Source organism: Bos javanicus, chromosome 19, assembly GCF_032452875.1.
Source record: "Bos javanicus breed banteng chromosome 19, ARS-OSU_banteng_1.0, whole genome shotgun sequence".
Lineage (NCBI taxonomy): Eukaryota > Metazoa > Chordata > Mammalia > Artiodactyla > Bovidae > Bos > Bos javanicus.
The window spans coordinates 53430292-53453605 of NC_083886.1; the positions used below are offsets into that span (position 1 = coordinate 53430292).

Consider the following 23314-nt stretch of genomic DNA (forward strand, 5'->3'; position numbering starts at 1 on the left):
ACTCTGCGATGCGCAACTGAGGCACCTGCGCGCAGGTATCAGTGTTTCAGGGTTTTTTGGTTTGTTTGTTTGTTTGTTTGTTTAAGTGTATATAACTAGTACTAGGTACCAGATGCAGGGCAAATTTAAAGGAGAAAATTATATAATCCAATAGTCATCATTTAATCAATTTTTCCTGAGACACTCTCTCCATTGCAAATGGTAAGTAAATATATCTAAAATACCTTAAAGGTTATATAACTGCAAGATGAGATAAAATCTTCAGATTTACACAAACCAATCACAGGCCTGCAGTGGACCAAGATAGGCCCTGCCAAGCCAAGAACCCCATGCAGTGACCCCTGCGACAGATGGTAAGGGAGGGACCTGCACTTACCAATCCAGCATTCCAAACGCGCACAAGGGGTGGTCTTGACCACATCTGGAGGGTCCACCCCGACGTTCAGGCACAAAACTAAGGCAACACTGACGGTCTTCATCTGGAAACACAACAGAAAGAACAAATATTTCAATACAAAATTCACTGATGAGTTTTCCAGTTGTTAAAATGTTCCCAGACATACAGAGCCCTCTGCATTCCCAGCCGGTCTTCAGTCGTCTGTCACCTGTGCCCCTCTTCGGGTATTTCACAATTAAGACAGGGTTTGAGTCAAGCAGGCAGATGGAGACAGGTACATGGCAGGGGAAGCTAGCTTTTCTCAGGCTTCCTTAAGATATACTTCAGAAACAATTATTTGATCAAAAGATGTAAACATTTTAAGACACTTGATATACTGTGCCAAACTACTTCCCAAAAACTCTTGCACAAATTTACACTCTGACCAGTTTATTGCTACTCTTATTATTTAAAATTGTTAATTATTTAATGAGAGAAAAAAGTATCATACTGATTTAGTTTGCATTCTTTAGTATTAATAAGGCTGAATTTTTTTTCCAAATATTTGTATCCTTTATCTTCTGTGGATCTTCTACTCATGTTTACACTATCATTTTTGTCTACTAACGGTGATCTTTGCTGATTGATTTTCACAGACTCTTTACATGTTAAAGATGGTGTCCACATTGTTGGTTGTAAATATTTCCCTAGTCTAGTGTTTGCCATTGGATTCCTTCCTTCCTCTTTCTTGACATACTACAGCCCTGGGCCCATCAGCTGACACACCTTCCTCCACACCTGCTCCTACTCAGGTCCAAGGTCTCCGTGTTAGGAAAGGTCAGCCCCATCTACCCAACTGCCCAAGCCAGAAATCTGGAACTCATCCTTCATTAGTTCACTTGTTCAACAACTTGTCCAACCCATCAGGTGCCAACTGCGGTTTTTAGAAACTGAGGACATATTAGTAAATCAAAGAAATAAAAATCCTGGGGCTTCCCTGGTGGTCCAGTGGTTAAGACTCCATGCTTCCACTGTAGTGGGCCTGGGTTCCATCCCTGGATGAGGAACAAAGATCCCATGTGCCACAGAGCATGGTCCAAAAAAAGGAAAAAAAAAACCCTGCCAGGAGTGGGGAGGCTGTCATTTCAAATAGGGTGGCGGCAAGGAAGACCACTTGAACCTCTGCTCCCTCCACCTGGGTCCTGAGCGCCAGCGCCCACTGTGACCATCCATCTAGCTCGTTCATCCTGCTCCTAAATGTCTCAGAGTCTGTCAACTTCACTATCCCAACCCCAAGTCACCTCCACGTCCAACCTGTGCTCCACCACTTTCCTAGGACCCCTCTCCTGTCTCCCCCAGTCCAGGCTTTCAAACACATCAGCGCACTGCCCTGTTTTCAGTCAGTCCCCCAAACCTTCAAGATTTACTATGAACTGCTCCACATGCTATTCAAGGCCTGTAAGCTTCAGCTCCTGCCAAACTCCCCACTAGTGTCGGGTCTCACCCTCAATCTCTGTCCTCAGTCCACCTGGCATGACCTCTGGGTCTTCAGACACATGGCCCTTCTGTCTGGAGGGCTCCTTGCCTGGTCTCACCAGCTTGGGCTCTCTCAGGTTCAAACTTCCATTCCTTGCAGAGGCCTTCCCAGATCTCGTCAGGGCAGACCCATCCACTCAATGCCACCCCAGCATCTGTGCCTTCCTCTTGGCAGAGCCAGGCTGGTCCACATTCCTCTGGGCACCTGCAGCTCCTCCAAGGTCAGAGCTGACACATGGGAGCAGACACCTGACCCAGTGACCATCTGCTGAGTGAGTGCCTACAGGGATTTTCCTCTGACATTTTCATTTGCTTCATATTTCACCCATTTAATCCAGCTGGATGTTATTTTGGTATATGGTACCAGGTGAGGATGAGATGGTTAGATAGTATCACCAACTGAAAGGACATGAATTTGAGCAAACTCTAGAAGATAGTGAAGGACAGAGGAGCCTGGCATGCTGCAGCCCATGGGGTCACAAAGAGTTGGACAGAACTTAGCGACTGAACAACAATACAACCAGGTGAGGATTAATTTTTTCTCAAAGAACTACCCAATGATGCCAATTCCCCCTGTTAAATAACTTACTCAAACTCACAGGTTTGTAGTAAGCATATATTCCACATAGACTGAATTCTATTTCTGGGTCATACCTCACTGACTTAAATAATTTATCCTCACAACATTTCACAGTGTTGGGAAACCCAGTTTTCTTCCTCACAATTTTTTTTTTATACTTTTACTCAGCTCTATTTATATTCATCTATTTTTTTTCCAAATTAATTGCTATTCAATTTCTTAATCCCATGGAGATGTTGTTGAAAGTTGTTTAACCAAACTGCCCCATTGATAACACTAAGTTTTTTTAATTGTATTTTTTGATCGAACAATTTCACACATAAGGATCTGTCATAAGAAATACAAAATATAATGAGAGAATCTTCTACGTGTAATGATTTTCTTCACAGCATTTCTTATCATGGAAAACAAGTGGGAACGACCTAAATTTTAGGCAAATGAAGGAATCTTTAAGCACACCATTATATACTCTTAACAGAATGACACAAATTCTTAAAATGTTAAATGAATAAAAATGGATTCAAAATACAAAAACATTACATTTAACATATAAACCAAACTTGGCAAGACATAAAACATCCTTATGATATTCTATTTTTCCATACAGGAATACAGTTTATTCAGATTTCAAGCTTATTCAAATTTTCTTTTAATTTTTCTCAGTAATGTTTTTATAGCTTTCTTTGCCAAATCTTGTTCTTTTTTTTTTGCGGCGGTGGGGTGGGGGTGGGAGGAGGTGGGGTGGTGCACATGCTGTACGGCATGCGAGCTCTTAGTTCCCAGCCAGAGGCTGAACCCGTGCCTCTGCATTGGAAGTACGGAGTCAACCACTGGACCTCCTATTCATTTCTTTTTTTTTTTTTAAACATAAATTTATTTTAATTAGAGGTTAATTACTTTACAATATTGTATTGGTTTTGCCATACATCAACATGAATCCACCACAGGTATACACATGTTCCCCATCCTGAACCCCCCCTCCCTCTTCCCTCCCCGTACCATCCCTCTGGGTCATCCCAGTGCACCAGCCCCAAGCAACCAGTATCATGCATCAAACTTGGACTGGCGATTCGTTTCATATATGATATTATACATGTTTCAATTCCTGTTCATTTCTTTTAAGATTATTTCTGGATTGTTCACAACTATTTGGGAGCAACATGCTACAAACCATGTATTTTGCCCACAGTAGTTTCTTACTGATTGCTGAGTTGTCAGAATAATGTTTAAGTCACTTCACTAAATTCTTAAACATAACTGCTTTCAGGTGACTCTCTCCAAGTTTTGTTAGCATACAAATATACTGTCTGTGAATAAGGATGAGTCTAGCTCATTCTTTTTAATAGATTACTCTTTTTCTTTATTAGGTCTCACAGCATTACACAAATCTTCCAAAACCATATTACTAATAATTACAAAATGATGACAGTGGTGATCTTTGCACTTGGTTTTAATAAAATTGTCATAAATGTTTCATCATTAAGAATGATGATGGTTACTGATATAATCTTTATTACATCAAGAAAATATTTCTGTTGAAAACAGAATTTAAAGTTATATGAGGAAAAAAGGAAGTATTTTTGTCTTTCCTCTCCCAACACTTAAAAAAAGCATTTATTAATAATAATCTGTCTTTAAAGTAACTGCAACCCTGTGTCCAAAGACATATTGAATAGAGGAATAGTATTTTCTCAGAGACACAGACAAGAATCTTCTCATTATGAACCATAAGAAACAAATTTTGGCTCCTTGACCTAATGTTAAGGGAAAAGGTTGAAAAATAATCAGAGAATAACAAGAATTTTGTTAGTCATTTTCCAGTATTTAATCGATCAGTATCAACAATTCCATACAGACGATTGATTGTTTTATAGCAAACTTACTTTTGTGTACAAGTTGCTTAAAATGAGAAGTTTCTGGAAACATTTCTGTGCTCTTCCTATGGCCCTGGTGAATAAAACTACTAGCACCTGTCCTTTGCTACACTTAAATCAAGGGCGTTGTTTCTGTGCTCTATAATGTGGAACTTTGAGGTCTCCACGGGGCATTGGTTAAACCCTGGAGCAAGTTTTAAGTTGCTTCTTAAAACAAGTGTTGCTTTCCTTATAGTCATCTGAGGGTCCTCTGGGCGCAAGAGGAGCCTTCCATGGACAAAACATTCCACATGGATCAGGGTCTCTGCCTAGACTGTCTGCGCCACCGCAATTTTGTGTTTTGTCCTCAATCTGCAGAGAGAGCCCACTCAGATCCTTCACCTCTTACGAAGCCCAGGGGAAGGACACTACACTCAGGGGTCTGCTCTAAGGCCCACCCCACCCACTGTGCCTCAGCCAGTCCCTGCCTGTTACAGACCCATGAGAAAGGGGTCGAGCCGCCTTCTGGGCTGATGAGAGCTCAGGAACGCCCCACATTACCCGCTTCTCTTATCTCCAGGAGTTAACACCTAGGTCTCAGGCCCAGTCATTACTGACCATTTCTGAGCAAGAATGGCCTCCACATGCTAATGCTGACTCCCTATCTGGCAGATGCTATGCAGTCACCAAAAGCCCATGAAGGTGGTTGTGCCCCCACCTTAAGGAGGCATGGAGGGAGTAAGGAATTTGGAGAGAGGCACCAGGACTAAACCCTAGTCACAGGGATTTCAAGGCTCCATCGCTGGCACGTGTGCTTCATCTCTCTGGGGTCAGGGAGGTGGTGCAGGGTGAGGCAGAGCACTTACGTAGCATTCCTGTGATCTCTGGTCATAATCCTATTTCTCCCACCTCATCTGACACTCTAGAAAAATTGCCTCCCCTCCACCCCTACAACTGTAGTTAATGAACTCAGTAAAATAAATAATTTCTAATTTCATTCTAAAAAGTACGACCTCTGAGGCTCTCAAAGTCCTTAGACAGAAATACTAATGGAAGCACAATCATCACTCTTTACTATCCTGCGAGGCAGCTTGTGGGCCCCGCCTCAGCAGGCCTTCACCAAGTGCTGTGTTCATTACTAACCAAACGTTACTGACAGCAACAGTTTCTCCGTGATTGCTTTGAAGGTGAGCAACAGGAGAGCAGGGCCCTCAGAGAGAAAGTGTGAAATTAGCTCCACTCCATAAATGAAGACATGAAAGGAATTAATTTGATTCATCCTGGCTTATACAATACACACCTACCCTATATCCTACCTTTTAAGAAAACAAGGAGGAAAGTCTCAAGAATACATTGATACGTGAACTAGAAACATGTATTTGGCCTAACACTTAGCTACCAATTTAATTCCACAATTGGACCAAAGACATTACCAGCAACTGCCCTCGAGCCAATCAAATATGTCTGAGCTCCCCTGCAACTATAATGGCATTGGCTTGATTTCAAATGTGGTGGATTTTCAATCCTTAGCTATACCCAAAAGTGTCCTTTTCGTCTTTTATTTTCATTTCTATGGTAACCTCATTCCAAAAATTCTAGATTCATGTTTTTTAATAATACAGTTACAGCATTAAGAAAATGTAAGGGCTACCAAATTTAGCGTGCAAAAACTGCATAATAGTACATAAAATAATCATTTTGGACTTTAAAACAGTTCCTCCCCAATGCCATATAATTGAAGATGACAGAGTTATAGCTCTAGAGGTTAATTTTGCATTTGAAAAGATCATCATTCTGAGAAGCTCTAAAACATTGGGATCACTAAAAATGTGTGACCTTCGACATGCTGGTTTACTCCAATCTCTCCTGAACAACTCCCTCATCCTGAAATGATGCCAATGATCTCTTAGGCCCCAAGACTTCTCTGATCCTAAAATTCTGACTCCAGGATTGGCCTCTCCAGCCATATGGGAAATATCCCTAAAGGCATGAAGCATGCTGCCTTAGGATTCTAAATTCAACCCAGAGGTCTCAATACTACCTTGGAAGAGGCTTGGTACAAGGGGCGTCTGATGCTGTTGTAACAGCCTGGGCAGTTCCCTGTACAATCCTCTGGCATCAGAGTTTTGAAATTCACGACTTTTCTAATTTACAAAAGGATAATATGGTCTATATCCCATATGGCATATAACACACAGAGAAGGGTCTGGAGTAACATCCTATTCAAAACTATTAAAATTTCCACTGAAATGCACAAATATCTACTATCCAACAACCTTATACCAGCTCACAGCCCAGTTTTGCCCTCAAATGAGTTGTGAAAACATTTTCAATATTCAGAGCTTTTTGGATTTGAGAATTGGAGATAGGGGGTCTGTGGACCCAGATCACTGCCCCTACTGAAAGCCTCTGTATACTACTTGTCACCTTGCGAATTAAAAATGCATTAATGCATGTCACCAAAGAATTCAAAACAAAATCACAAAGAATTCCTTTATTCGTTTCTTTCTATTCAATTATCTGATAAACCATATATTTTTTAAAAGACAGAGTGGATCAAACTTGAGTATAAATTCACAGGCTGCTGTGCACAATGACATCCAAGCTGTTATGCAGAATGAAGAAATCATGTAGGTTAAACTGGCCAATCACTGCTTTCTGCTCCCCAAACCAAGAGTCTGACTCACTCCTATTCCTTCCGACATAAACAACTGAGCGTCATGGAGAATAAACAGAAAGCAAGACTAGGGTTTGCCATATACGCCACAACATTCACTATTCCCCTGTTCGTCTGAGGCGAAGCCACCCAATTCCCAGCAGTACTCATTAAGATTCAGAGCATCAAGCAAAAACTTTGAGCAGAGCCGAAGCTATACAAATACATAATTTATAAAGAAAGTCAGAAACTAGAACATACAGCAAACAGAGTAGATGCACCACAGGAAGAGTGGGGGGAATCAAGCTACTGACGAAAAGGAAAAACTGGCTTGCCTCCTGATTCTCATCCCAAAGACTGCTAGAAAGAAATGAACAATAAACCTAGCAAGAAGCACATCAAACAGAATTTTTGCAACCAAGACCTGTAATACAAAACAAGATACTCATCACCAGCAGCAACTGTATGAACTTGGGCAATCCTGTTTGTCTGTTCCTTTGTTCATTTCAGTGGGAATTGGCAATGAGGGAGCGGTTCTTTAATGTATGAGCTCAGTTTGTTACCTTGAGCCACCGGCCTAATTTGGGTTTAAACACTCTTTTTTGAGGCCAAATTCTGTTTATAGTTCCCTGTCTAGATTTTCCACTAAATCCACCTTCACTCCTGTAAAATAGCCTAATAAAAAGGGAAGACATAAGAGGTAACTCTTCAACATGGAGAATCAGAAAGTCTCATCCAGAGATGTTGTCTCAGACGGGTGCAGAGCTCTCCCCTTCTCCCCCTCCCACTCCATCCGAATGCTGAGGACACGTGGAGCAAGAGTACTTCCAACATCGGAGACCCTTGGGAAATTTAGGTTTCTAAAAACCAAATTAAAGAACTGCATACAAAATAGGTTGATTACAGAGATCATAACTGCTTTAAACAAGCCAAAGAAATCCCTTCTCAAAGGAATACTACACTGATTCTTTTTGTGGTTCCTTCATGAAACAGATGGTCTCCCGTTGGCGCTACCTTTGCAAACCTGGGCATCTGTGATGGGGGTTCTACACGCCCCCCTGGTCTGAGGAGCCAGTCTACTTGCACTAATGAGCTGAGTGAGTGAGGAACCAAAAATGACGTCCTTGCCTTTTCTTGTAAACCCCTTTTGGGATGAAACTTAAGTGTGTACACACACATACACACACAATTAACTCTTCAGTCTGCTCCCTCATAAAGTGACAATAAAAATACTTGTCACAGAGGAATTAAAGAAGCTGTCTATACTGAAAAATTAACTTTAAATAAGTCGACAATATACAAACAATTCTGTTGAGGCCTCAGGGTCTGACTTGAGGGCACAGGTTAAAGAACACTCTGGGTCATGTGCTGGAGCATCTACAGGTTGCACAACTCTGTTGGAAGCTGGCAAACTTTGTAACATGGGCACTAGATATAGATCTCAATAAACTTGTTAGAAAAGACATCTTTTCAAAGAATGTTAAATAGCATGAGATATACCCAAACATAATCTAAGTGGAGAGAGGAGGTAAACAACCAGATCCATAATTCTTATTTCAAATATGCAAGTACACGTACGCTGAAGACACAAGAGTTAAAAAACAAGATGTCACAAGTAGTTCTGATCTCTGGGGAGTGGAAAGTGTAGATGATTCCTCTTTTTCTTTCTACCTGGCCCTGCTGTGTGTGTATTTTCAAACTTTCTACCATGAACATACGTCATTTCTATAAGCAAATGGAAAGGTTATAAAAATTATTTTATCACAATAGTCAAGGAGTTTTTCATGTGTGCATAGATGTATATATCATCTTTATTGTGTCCTGAAAATAAAGAGAGTAGCTTGTTCGGTTAGCTGAAGCTTGGACTAGTATCCAAGGCAACGAGTGGGCCAGGATCGTGTGAGGAAATGCAATGTGGGTGATCCCCAGGGAACCTACGGGGACAGCACTATGCTAACCAAACTGAGCATGGCCTCATAATCAACAACACACTGGTCTTGGCAATGCAGGGAAAGCAAATGGCTCCAGTCTATGTCTTCTCCACTCCTTCCCAGGTTAGGACACAAGATAAGGCCCACTGCTAAAATTGCTTTCATGGGAAAAACAAGATTTTCCAATTCAATAAATGGATTGATTTCAAGGCTGTTTGGAGGTTTGTGTCATTTGATAAAACACTGAACTGCTGCTTTACCACTCCTAATGTAAATTACAATTAGCAGCAGCAGCATGGGACTGAGTCATTCATTCAGGACTAATTTTTCATCCCCTCTTCATTATCCAGCATATGTTACCCGCAGTACAGACTTCATAAAAACAATTTCAAGGCAAACCAAAGCACAAAGAGGTCCCATGCTGGCTGAAAAAATATACCTGAGGTGGTTGGAACACCTTGGTAACAGGCATTTCACCACTGAAAGACAGGCTGCTATATGTGGCTGTTTTCTTCTAGCCCCATCCAGCCTCTTGGTTGGGCCACCATATGATATGAAGCCATTCTCAAAGGTCCCACAGCTCCAAGCAGAGGGCAGTGCAGATTCTGCTAATGGAGACCTTGAAGAGCATCAGCATCAGGAACTGGCAAGCGGGCCCCACTAAGCCATCAAGGCAGAAGCGTGGCTAAACGGATGTTTTTCAGGAAGACTAACTCATGACAACAGCTAACATTTACTTGGGAAGGAAGAGGTTGAAAGAAAGGAAATTAGCCAGGAAACTGCTACAGAGAAACAAGAAGACGTGTACTGGATACATGCAGGGAGAGTGGGAAAGAAAGAAACCTCTATTTCAAAGAGAATAGGGGACAGCATGTGCTGCTAAGTGGGTGCTGGAGATGAAAGGCACAAGGAAATCAAAGGTCCTGCATGGCTGCAACTCTGTTAATAAGCCGTCACTTAAAAGCACCCACGGGAAACCACACGGTAGACATCTGCCATCTGACTCCCCATAACCTTCTTAACACCTTCCATACGTCTTGATAACCTCCTATGTTGTGGGCCCCACCTTCCTTAAGTAGAAAGTAAAAACAATGGTCTCAGACTCTCTTGCAGCTAAGGGGCCAGCATGTGGCCTGGGCTCCTCCAGACAGATACACCTGCCTGAGAACCAAGTTCTGAATCCAGTAATGCCAAGTTATAGCTCCACAGGGAACTCTGTGGCTGAGGCACCTGGCTCTGGAGGGTGGCAGCCACACAGTTCTTGGGTTCATACCATATGTACCAGTGGTTCAGCAGCTACAGAAGCCCCCTTGGGGTCTTCATGGGGGTCTGGCCCTGGGTCCTCCCAGGGATCTTCAACACATTTCTTTTCTGCTTAACCTCACAGCATGCACTCCAATGCCTATAACTAAGAATCCGTAAGGCTCTTTAGGGGTGAAAACATTTGGAGAGTACAATCATCATTGGATTTAACTATATGGGCATCTTATATTAATCACTGCTAGAATCAAGATTGCCGGGAGAAGTATCAATAACCTCAGATATGCAGATGACACCACCCTTATGGCAGAAAGCAAAGAAGAACTAAAGAGCCTCCTGGTGAAAGTGAAAAAGGGGAGTGAAAAAGCTGGCTTAAAACTCAACATTCAGAAAACTAAGATCATGGCATCTGGTCCCATCACTACATGGCAAATAGATGGGGAAACAATGAAAACAGTGACAGACTTTATTTTGGGGGGCTCCAAAATCATGGCAGATGGTGACTGCAGCCATGAAATTAAAAGATGCCTGCTCCTTGGAAGAAAAGCTATGACCAACCTAGACAGCATATTAAAAAGTAGAGATGTTACTTTGCCAACAAAGGTCCATCTAGTCAAAGCTATGGTTTTTCCAGTAGTCATATATGGATGTGAGAGTTAGACTATAAAGAAAGCTGAGCACTGAAGAACTGATGCTTTTGAACTGTGGAATCCCTTGGACAGCAAGGAGATGCAACCAGTCCATCCTAAAGGAAATCAGTCCTGAATATTCATTGGAAGGACTGATGCTGAAGCTGAAACTCCAATACTTTGGCCACCTGATGCAAAGAACTGACTCATTGGAAAAGACCCCAATGTTGGGAAAGATTGAAGGCGGGAGGAGAAGGGGATGACAGAGAACGAGATGGTTGGATGGCATCACCAACTCAATGGATGTGAGTTTTAGTAAGCTCTGGGAGTTGGTGATGGACAGGGAAGCCTGGTATGCTGCAGTCCATGGGTCGCAAAGAGCTGGACACAACTGAGCAACTGAACTGAACTGAACTGAACTGAAACTAATTACCAACTCAGACATCATCAAACCAGGGAACTAAAGACACACAATTTTGCCAACGTACTATTATCCCAACAAGTGGCACTTTTGGCTCCAGTCTGACACAGACTAGCTGTGTCTAAGGAAGGGAAGAAGGAAATGAAAGGTAAGAGCTGAACCATCACCACCAAGAATCTTCCTGAGTCCTAAACACACTCAATCTGAAGGCACCAAAAGTTGTATCTTAACCTCACAGTAATTTAGGTCTAAAACGGGTTCTTGCAACTCCTTTCCCTTTGGTATAAAAATGGAGCCCACTAAGTTCTCAGCACAGCACTTCCTTGCCTGCCCGCCCTGTATCTCTTACAAGTGTCCTATCCTAATAAACTCTTCCCTTACCTCTCATCCTGCCTCTTGCTGAATTCTTTCTGCACCAAAACAGAAGAACCTCTGCTCTACTGAGCCCTGAAATGTGCTCTATGGTTTCAGGACCATGGCCAGGGACATGCACAGCAAAGAGGAGAGTGCACACCTGCCAGGAGATGAGCTTCAGCGTCATCTACAGGAACCGGGCCCACGGAGGGTCCCTGGCTCTGAGGAACTGTGGTGATGTTTATGTACTGTGAAATCTGAGTTGCTTTTTGGTCTTTTTATAAATAAACACACACACTTCTATATATTGGAAATAACTATTGGCTCTAAGTGGAAGACCCAAAGGTTTTCACCATACCCTTCTTTCAACTTTTCTACTTATATGAAATTTTTCAGACTAAAAGCCCAGAGGCAATCTACATTGAAAAAATAAAAACTGATCACAAGAATCCAAGCAAAAATGAAAGTAGTTTCCAGGTAATAGAAAGCATTTTTGTTCCCATGAGAGGACAGTTCCGGAAACCATTCTCCCCAGTAGACTGCACACAGAGCTGCCCCACTCTAAAGGTCCACAGAAAAGGCAGGGGCCCACAACATCCACACAACTTTCTGCCGTTCAGCTTAGCTGACGGGGAGCGCGACAGTAGCCTGAGCCCAACACTAAGCCTGGAGATCAGAGAACTTTCCAGGTTTCCCTTCAGGAGTGAGTTCTAACTCATTGAGAACGGCAGTACTTCCTGTGGCCTTCTCTTTATCAGTAAGTCTAGACTCTCCCTCAGCTCCCGTCACGTGGGTCAAAGGACCACTCAGGAAGCTCTACCTCATGTGCCCGCCCTCTCACAGACCGAGCTGCACGAGAACCACAGACACATGGGTACAGCGTGAGAGCACCACCTCCTGCCCTTCCCCAGGCAGAGGTCCCACACGTGGCACCTCCCTACCAAACCAGCTCCCTCCCCGCACCAATACCACCAACAGGACACCCCAGCGTTCTGTAACTGAATAACTCACAACAGCAACCAAATACTTGCTCACTTTAATAAGCTAAGGAAACTGACAACAATGGAAACATTCCTCAGTACAAGAACAAAATTCAGTAATGCTTTCCATCTATATCATCATTGTGTGGTACAATCAAGCTTCTGCTGCACAAACCAATACGAGGAAACATTTCATATTTTGCTTAGTTGATTGTATAATGAAAACAGTAAAACTGAACAAACACATGGAGAAGAAGAGAGGAGGGAGAAGCGGGGAGAGAAGGAGAGGAGAGGCCAGTTCCTGCTGGGAAGTCTCTTCTCCTGCTGAGTGCCCTCATGCTCCTGTCCTCTGACCTCTCCTTGTCATCATCCCTACTTCCCACAGCCCCAAACCTGCTCCATTCGTGTTGCCTCCTATGTGAGTGAAATGTACTGATGATTACCCAGCTCTAAATCTGGACATTTCACCCCAATCTAATGTTCTCAAATTAATGTCCACACATCCCATCTCCATCCCCTGGTTCAAGCCTCAGCCTGTCTCTCCTCCATGACTCCAATGGCTCCCCTCCAATTCAAGCTCCTCTATTACATCTCCATTTTTAACACCATGGATGCCTTCCATACTGACTGCCTAACTATGCCATCCCATCACCCTGGACAGCAGTGCAAGGCCCAAAGGATCATTCCTTTACATTCATATATGCAGCCAATGAGCTTTCCTGGTGGCTCAGATGGTAAAGAACCCGCCTGTGATGTGGGAAATCTGGGTTGGGAAGATCCCCTGGAGGAGGGCATGGCAACCCACTCTAGTACTCTTGCCTGGAGAATCCCATGGACAGAGGAGCCTGGCAGGCAGGGCCATAGTCCATGGGGTCACAAAGAGTTGGACACGACCGAGTGACCAAGCACAGCACACATGTAGTCAACAACTACCAAAATATACAACACTCTCTCACATTCTTTGCCTTTTTTCTGCCGGATCACCCTTTGCTTTATTACATGTGCACACGTGCATGTGTGCATGCACACACATGCTGCTGCAGATTTCGGAGAAATTTCCATCTCTACACCTGACTCAACTGTTAATATTGATTTGTTTTAAAAAATGAAAGAAAAAAAACAAGAAAAACAAATAGCAAAAACTAGGAAAAAGAACAAAAAAAAATACAGACAAGCCCTTTCTAAAAGAAAAAACTCAAAAGGCCAATATACATACCAAAATCTTTGCATCCTCACTATTTCTTAGAGAAATAGATGAGATACCATTTCATATCATAGGACTGGAAAACGCTTTCCAGTCTGACAATACGTATACTCGAAGGTTGTAGGTGAAGAGGAGCTCTGGACACTCCTGGTGGGAGCATGAAGGCACTACTCCCTGGAGAGGATTCCGGCGACGTGATGGACTGGAAGGGTGTACGTGTCCCACAGCTCTGTTCCATTATAGCAAATACCACAGACATATGCTCACACAAGTGCAAACACAGGCACGATAACGACGTTTGCTGGGCTGTCTCAAGAAGTGAGAAAGTTAGAAACAACCTAACTGTCTAACAAGAGGGACTGGATGCTTGTGCATAGAGCTCTTCTCCGCAGGGGACAAATGAAAGATTTGTACTGAGATACCAATGAGGCTATGAATATTACTACATTTTTTCAAATGAATGCAAGGATTGGAAAAGAGTTTATAAAAGCTATGAAGGTGAAGGGCAGCGCAGAGACTCCTCTGACTGTAGGAGAATGAGTAGCCCACCCATGAAATCACCATGGCGATGTGTCCAAAAGGGACAGACAGCAGACGGGAAAATCTGAATCAAGCACATTAGGAAAGTTTTCCACTTTTCCGGGAAGAACCACTCCACCCCATTCAATGCTGATGAGAGGACAACTGGAAACAGAGACTGTACTGTATGCAATGTCTCCTCAGCTTCAATGTCTCTGGCTCAAGTCACAAGCTGCCTCACAAGTTTCTGCTTTGCTGTTTGGGGTGCCTTAGTCCCAAACTTGGATCCTAGAGTATGAACTATGTCATCACCTTCTTGCAAACTCCTTCCAGTGTCAAATGAAACACCATGTCAAACAAAAGTTAGCACAGGATACAGGCCTACTGGACAAACCGACTATTACACACTGCAGACATCTGAGCTGTTACCATGCTACCTGAGTGCCTCTCAAAAGCAGCCACAAAAGTCCCCTGGCTAGAAACAAGAACCTTCATGCTCTTGTAAGAGCATATTATGCTGTGCTTTGAGAATATCTAATGAACTTGTGACATGATGACCCGCTCCCCTGCTGAACCCCACCTTCCCAATTCCACCTCTGCGAGAGCCCATTCAAACAAGAAAAACATCATCAAAATTCAAATTGCATGGAGCTTCTCTCCAAAATGCCTCCTACAGAAGAGTTCCTAGATACCAGCACCATCAAGGATGAAAGGATAAAAGTTAAAAGCTACACAATCTAAGACATGAGTCAAATAAAATACAAACCTGGGTATCCTTCTCCTCATCACAGAGAAGCACCACAAATGGTCCCATAATTAGCCATAAACCCGAGGTGCCACACACCCCCCTCGATGACCACAAATGTACTAGCCTATAAGAGGACCCGCAACTGTTAAGACAAACATTTAAAACAAAAAGTTGGAAACTAACAGTGCCTGCTAGCCTTTGAAGAGAGGAAAAAGCGAAACTGAAGAAGAAAATTTTATAACAGATATAGCCAAAAAGATAAACGTGCTTCTATTTGACATTTTTTTTTTAACATTTGCAAAGTAACGATAGGTCAATCCTCTATTACTGATTCTAATCCCAACTTGAAAGATGTGAGAATGAGGACATGCCAGGGATAAGCAGATTTCCTGAAAATAAAATGTAAATATGAATAATATGAATGTAAACAAAACAGCTGCCCCACAGAAATTGCTTCCAGAGGACCCTGGTTTCCAATGTGCATTTCTTCACAACCTGAATCCACATTAATAAACCTTTTCCACCTAAGACAGCATGAACTAACATTCAAACTAATCTGCCCAGCCTTTAGTTTTAAATGGCAATACAATGAAAATGATAACAACCATAAATCTAATCAAAACTTAAATTTACAGTGGTCCCAAAAAAGTAAATATTATATTTTAGTAAACTTCCTGGCCAAACTCCCCAAAACAACAGGGCAGCTGGTTGATGGCCAGAACCCTCATAAGAAAATTTCAAGTAGCTTGGCAATATTACTGAAAATGTCATACCACATACCTTGTAAACAGAGGGAATGCACAACTCATAAAAACGCTTCTGCCAAGATGGTGCGGTCAACCTCACTCAGTAACTGAATACCCTACACAAGATCACAGCCATCTAACACACGGCAAGCCCTCTCCATGAGAATCACAGGTTTTACTGCAAGTTTCCAGACTTCCATGTGCTGCGCTTTTGCTTTCTCCCTATCCAATAAAACTAGATGTTTAAGAAGCAAGTGGGGGGTGGGTGTAAGGGTCGATTTCTTTTTATACAATCAGAAAATCCATCTGAATCCCGCTGTGACACTGCAATAGAACCCCAGAACAACCCACTTAATAATAAGTTGTAAAAGTTTAAAATCCTAGCATCCTTCCCCTAATCTGAGCAACTTCTAGGCTACAACAACTTCAAAGGCAGAAAAGCCAAGTCCAACTTATACCGTGTTTTATTTTAAAATAAATAGATACATATATAGATTATAAACAAGAGAACAAAGAATCATGATATTGACCCTTTGCCAATTCCAAACAAATAATTTTGAAGAAAAAGTCCATGCGCTCTCAAAGGTAGATTGTGTAGTGTTGAGTGCCTCTCTGTAACACTCAGTCGAACAATCAATTAATCCAGCTGGAAAACAAAGTGAACAGAAAGGATTACCATTGAATTCAGGTGCTAGTCGCATATTTTCTTCTTCTGACCCCCAGAAATCGATGGACACGAGTTTGCGCAATCTCCGGGAGTTGGTGATGGACAGGGAAGTCTGGCATGCTGCAGTCCATGGGGTCACAAAGAGTCTGACACAACGGAGCAACTGAACTGAAATGAGTTGCGTATTTTCTCTCTTTTTCTGACCCCCAGGCACACACACAGAGAAGCCATTTACAGAGCTCCTGATGAAGGTCCTCATAACCCCCTTGCTCTAACTTCTGAAATATACATTAGCTAAAATAAAAAAGGGATAGTTGTCACCAGAACAGATGTTGCAGGGTTTTATCTCTAAGCGCTTCATGGGAAGAAATCCCACTCACCAAATGGCAGTCACCACAGAACCAAGTGCACCACTGTTGATTAACGTTCACCATACTTGAGAAACAAAGGAGAGAAGAGCAACCCTGTGATGGATATTTTTAATTAAAACATTCAGTTTTCCGAAATAGCTAGTTCCCTCTGCTGATTTTTAAAGGCTTTTATTCTTGAGCTGTGCTCCAGCCCTTAGACAAGCTCTTCCACACACAGGGAGGGCACACACATTCCTGGTTTGGCGGGGGAAGGGAAATGCTGCAAGTGTTTCTAGTGTCACGTGGCTGAGATACATGTTTTGCCCAAATGCAAGCACTTCACGTAAAGCATTATATGGCAACAACAAGATGGCTGGAAATGCTGGTGTCAGGTTGAGAATGCTCCCACATTCAAAGAACTTAAAGGTCATTAAACACCATTTTTGTTTCTATAAACCAGCAGCTCTCAACCTTTTTGGTCTCAGGACCCCTTTACACTCCTAAAAATTACGGTAGATATCAAAGAACTTTTCTGCCAATTATAACAATATTTATCATGTGATAAGTTAAAACTGAGGATTTTTTCATTTTTATTAATTCATTTAAAATTAACAATTATAAGTCTATTATGTATTAATATAAATGATATACTTTATTCTTAAAAATTTATCTCACCAAAGAAACAAAAATTTAGTGAGAAGTGTGGCAATGTTTTTATTTTTGCAAATCATTTTGATGTCTGACTTAATAGAGAGCAACGGGATTCTCTATCTGCTTTTGTATTCAGTCTGTTGCTGTATATTCTTTTGAAGTATACAAAGAAAACCCAACCTCACCTGAGTAGGAAGCTGCATATATATAGATAGTTTTCTCAAATAATTGTCAATATTTTTTGATACTACACCAAAACTCAACAAGAGGTAGTTTCTCAAAGGTTATTTGCAATGTAGACTCTGAAGCCACTTCAAGACCCTTATCCTATTCTGTTACACTAAATTCCAGCATTTTACCTTGTGCTCTAAGTGGCTCATTAACCCACATGTGATTTTGCAACATCATGAACATCTAGAGAAGACTGGGTCACCAAGGGGTGTGGACCTTCCAAATACTGACACGATTCATCCCTCAACATCAAACCATCACGCTCAGTGCCATCACGATTGGCCTTGTCTGAAAAGGCTTTAGGCAGTGGGGAGCTGCCAAACACACAGTGGCAGACACAAGTTTCAACCATCTGATTTTCAGTCAGAGCTCGAATTTTATCATTGGCTCGGTTGTTTCCCTTGAAGCGACAGCTCACTTTTCATTTCAGAGAAAATTCTTACAGTTGTTCTTTCAAGGAAAAACAGTGATGGCGGGGGCGGGGAGGGGGGGACCAGTTCAGCTCACAACTTAACTCCACAAGTGCTGTTCATTGAGATAACCATCAATCTCAATATGCCGCAGAAGTGCTTTTGGCATATTCTAAGTGGTCTAAAGGGTCAAGATTTAACAGTCTCTTCCCGCTTCATCTTAATTAAAAGCGGCATTATTTTTTTACTGCAAGCATGAGACTAGGAAGAACACAATGTCCAGCCCAGGGTGGGGTGGCAGCCTGACTCACACTCAGACAGCAGCTTCACCTGCCACTCCTGTATCATCTGTGCACATGTCAACACAGGGAAAAGCCACCAATGTCTCAGTAACTGACCTTACAGAACCTGGAAGGATCATGGAGGCTCCCCAGGAGTCTGTGAACACACTTTGAGTACTATAGTACTGAGTTTGTAGAAATATGAAAACATACTGCACTGAATCTTCTTTATTTATCACAAGACTTGCAAGAATACTTAAAGTGAATGTTCCTAGAGAGCTGTTTGCCCCAATAAATCAGGAGATTTAGTGTTCTGTCAAGTACACTAAATAATCATGGAGGAAAATGGAAAGTTACCAAGCTACAGCTTACTAAGATCTATTGGGTCAGAGATGCCAATAAATGATCTGTCCAATAAAGGTTATTTTACAAACAACTTGCTCACTTGTGTGATACTGTCCCATCACCTCTCCCACAGTGCACATCCCAAATCTCCTCTTGCCATCTTGCCACTACCACCTCGGGGCAAGCCACCAGCAACTCTTACCCACAGACCAGAGCAGCCTGAGTCTCTCCTACCTGCCCCTACAATCCATTCTCCAGTCTCTTAAATAGAAACCAAATGACACCACTCCTCTGATAAAACCCAGAAATGGATCCCTAACACACATAAAACAAAGTCAAACTCCTTACCAGTGTCCAAATGCCCCGGCATGACAGTCCAAGCCAACTGCTCTTTAGCCTCACCAGCTAACAACAGCGAGTCTAGCCTGCTTTCTATTCCTCTCGTGGGCCACACTCACTCCAGCCTCAGGGCCTTTGAATGGGAAGTAGATGAACAGATCACAGCTTGGGGGGACAGGGTAAAGCTGCACTGGTCGGGGGAAGGCATAGCCATGAATGCACAGAAAAGAAGAAAAGCTAAGAATAAATGAATAAGCATCAATCACAAGAAGCTAGGGGCAAAGTAGATAAACCCAAAGAAAGTAAAAGGAAGGAAATAAAGATCAGATATTGACAAAACAGAAAATACATACAGAAGAAAAGACTGACAGAGACACAAACTGGCTCTCTGAAAAAGACTAAACTCCAGTGCAGTACCTCCCAACCTTCTTTTCATCACTGACCCCTGAAGAGTCTTTCTAAACATTTTTTTCCTGATGGCTCTCCCCATAAAATTCTAATACTGCAGAAATACTGCCTATCTGTCAACAGGAAGCACACCTGGGCTTTGTGCATAAAGAGTAAGAATTTTTCTGTCCCCTCAACCAAGAACCAACTTTCCCCCTTGAGGCAGTCCGGCCCCTGTGGAGAACGGATGCTTCTGTGAGACCAAAAGAAATGGCACAAATAACCACTATCAAGAATAAAAGAGCAGTTCTAGGGACACTGAAGAGAGGAGGACTTTTTGAACAATTTTACGCTACTAAATTTTTTAACTTTATTAGATAAAAAGTCAAATTCCTAAAAAAATACAATTTTTCAAAACCAAACAAATCGTAACAAAAAACATTCACAGAAATGACACTAGACTTGGATGAATAACTGGAAAGTTCTACAAATACTGTTGAAAGCCAGAGAAAAAATAAATAGAAAACATGCCCAAAACTCATATTTTTATGCTAGCAAAATCTTGGTATTAAAACCCAACAGACAAAAAATACAAGGGGAAGAAAAGAGGTAACCTTTCATTGAGAACATGGATAAAAAAATCTTAAGCAAACCAAACCCAGCATGAGACATGATGTTCAAGCAGGGTTATATCTGAAACGTGAGATAGGTTTCACTATTAAAAACATCACGGTACATGAGAACAGACTTTTAGACATGGGCTGCAGGGAGGACGGAGGGGTGAGACAAATGGAGATGGTAGCATGGAAGCATACACACTACCATATATAAAACAGACAGCCGATGGAAATCTGCTTATGACCCAGGAAACCCAAACCAGGGCTCTGTAACAACCCAGAGGGGTGGGAAAGGGTAGGAGGCGGGAGAGAGGTTTAAGATGGAGGGGACATATGTACACCTATGGTTAATTTATGTTGATGTATGGCAGAAATGAAACCAATATTGTAAAGCAATTATTCTTCAATTAAAAATAAATAAATTAAAAAAAACTGTGTGTGTGTTCACACACGCACATGTGTATACAGGAATACATCAACTTTACCATATTAACAAATTAAAAAAAAAAAAAGAAAAAGCATATGATCACCTCAGTATATGCAGAGCATGCATGTGCATGCTCAACAGATGCAGAACAAGTATTTAAATAAATAGCACTGCAACATACACATTACTATATGTAAAACAGAGAGCCAGTGCAAGTTTGATGTATGATGCAGGGCACCCAAAGGTGGTGCTCTGTGACAACCTGGAGGGATGGGGTGGAGAGGGAGGTGGGAGAGGGGTTCAGGAGGGAGAGGACACAGGTATGCCTAAGGCTGATTTATACTGATGTATGGCAAAAACCATCACAATATTGTAAAGTAATTATCCTCCAATTAAAATAAATTAAAAAAATTTTTTTTAATTTTAAAATTTAATAGCCACTTAATATAAAAACAACTCTTGAACAAGAAAAAAAAAATTCTTAACTTGATCAAGACAGTCTACAAAAAAGTATAGCAAAAATCATCTTTCACAGTGAAAGACTGAAAGTTCCCCCTTTGAGATGAGAAGCAAGCTAAGAATGCGCCCACCCCTATTCAACACCAATCCCGGTCAGCGTAGCACAGTTAGAAAAGGAAAAGGAAAAGTACACAAAAAGACTGGAGCAGAAAAAAACACACCTCTCATTAGCTGCAGAAGACTGATTGTGTTTATAGAAATCCAAAAGAATATGTGGATAAATACTCAAATTAATAAAAGCATTTGGCAAGGCTGCGGGATACTAAATCAGTATATAAAATCAACTGCATTCTCACACACCAGAATAAACAACATAATGCTTCTAAGACACCATCAAATGGCATTTAAAAATTCAAATATCTGAGGATAAGTTCAACAAAGACATGAAAGACTTCTACATAAAAAATTAGAAAACTTAAGTTTGAAAGATGTCAATTCTCTGAAATGATCTATGGACCTACAGATTCAATTAAATCACAACCAAAATCTTGACAGGTATTTTGCCCTCTTTAACAACCCACTGGTTCTTAAAACATATATGGAAATGGAAAGGGACGAGAAGAGCCAAGACACTACAGAGGAAGACCACGAGGAGACCATCTGCATTTCCACATTACTTGAAGCTTTAGGGATGAGGAAAGAGTGACACTGGCACATAGAAGACAGGTCCCCAGAACTGCACTCAAAGACCAGAAAAATATCCAAGCATATTCAGCACTTGATTTATACCAAAGACAGTGCTGCAGGGGAGTAACAGTGGTCCTTGGCAATAAAAGGTGCTGGAGCCTTTTCGCATATTCATATGAAACAAAACAAAATAGTACCCCTACCTCACACCATATGCAAAAAGCAATGGTGAGTGGGCAACAGACAGCCTGAATGTGAGAGCTGGATATAAAGAAAGCTGAGTGCCGAACAATTGGTGCTTCTGAACTGTGGTGTTGAAGAAGACTCTTGAGAGTCCCTTGGACTGCAAGGAGATCAAACCAGTCCATCCTAAAGGAGATCAGTCCTGAATATTCACTGGAAGGACTGATACTGAAGCTGAAACTCCAATACTTTGGCCACCTGATGCGAAGAACTGACTCCTTGGAAAAGACCCTGATGGTAGGAAAGACTGAAGGCGGAAGAGGACGACAGAGGATGAGATGGTTGGATGGCATCACTGACTCGATGGACATGAGTTTTGGAGTAAGCTCCAGGAGTTGGTGATGGACAGGGAAGCCTGGTGTGCTGCAGTCCATAGGCTTGCAGAGTCAGACACAACTGAGCGACTGAACTGAACTGAATAGACTGATTATATAATTTACCCTCAAACCTGGACACTTTATTATAGAGTAAAAAAGGACGCTATGAATAATTATTCTAAGACAGCAGGTACTAACTAGGACTGCCCTCAGCACACTGGGACTTATGGTCATCCTAGTTACAGACCTAAATATAAACAGCAAAATTATAAAGCTTTTAGGATACATTAGAGGACAGAGTCTTGACCATAGGAAAAAACATAAGCATAAACCACAGGGAAAGTACTGATACATTCAACTACAATATAATTACTTCTGTTTATCACAGAGGTTCATAAAAAGATGGAAAAATCAGATCACAGAGTAGGAAATGTGCCACATATCAAACGTATTTAAAAAGGACTTAATCTAGAACATGCTAAGAACTCCCACAAATCAATACAAAACAACAAACAGAAAAATGAGCAAAACCCTGGATAGGCATTTTAGGCAACAGGCTAGCCTAAATGACCTCTTAGTAGACAAAAAGGTACTCAATCTCATTAGTCACAAAAGTAGTGAAAATTACCTTTAATTTTATTGAAATATAGTTCATTTACAATGTCCTGTTTAATTTCTGCTATACAGCAAAGTGACTCAGTTATATGTTCTTTTTCATATTCTCTTCCATTATGGTTTATCACAGGATATCGAGTACAGTTCCCTGAGCTATACAGTGGGAACTTATTGTTTATCCATCCTACATGTAATAGTTTTCATCTGCTAATCCTAAACTCCCAACCCCTCCCTCTTCTACGCCTTGGCAGCCACAAGTCTGTTTTCTATATCTGTGAGTCTGTTTTTGTTTCACAGATATGTTCATTTGTGTTCTATTTTAGATTTCACATACAAATGGTATCATATGGTATGTCTTTCTCTTTCTGACTTTGCTTTAGTATGATAACCTCCAGGTCCAGCCATGTTGCTACAAACAGCATTATTTCATTCTTTCCATGGCAGCATAGTATTTCCGTGTGTGTGCATGTGCACACGCGTGCATGCATGTGCATG

The 23314-nt window shown here is 41.7% G+C and overlaps 1 protein-coding gene across 2 annotated transcripts in view; it reads right to left on the bottom strand.

Annotated features, from left to right (window-relative positions):
- The window catches only part of RPTOR (regulatory associated protein of MTOR complex 1), a 323215-nt gene that overhangs the window by 248917 nt on the left and 50984 nt on the right, over positions 1-23314 (bottom strand). For both annotated transcript variants that reach the window (XM_061392613.1, XM_061392614.1), the window contains exon 2: positions 377-479. In XM_061392613.1, coding sequence (XP_061248597.1) covers positions 377-479 — 103 coding nt within the window. The remainder of the gene's footprint in view (positions 1-376; positions 480-23314) is intronic.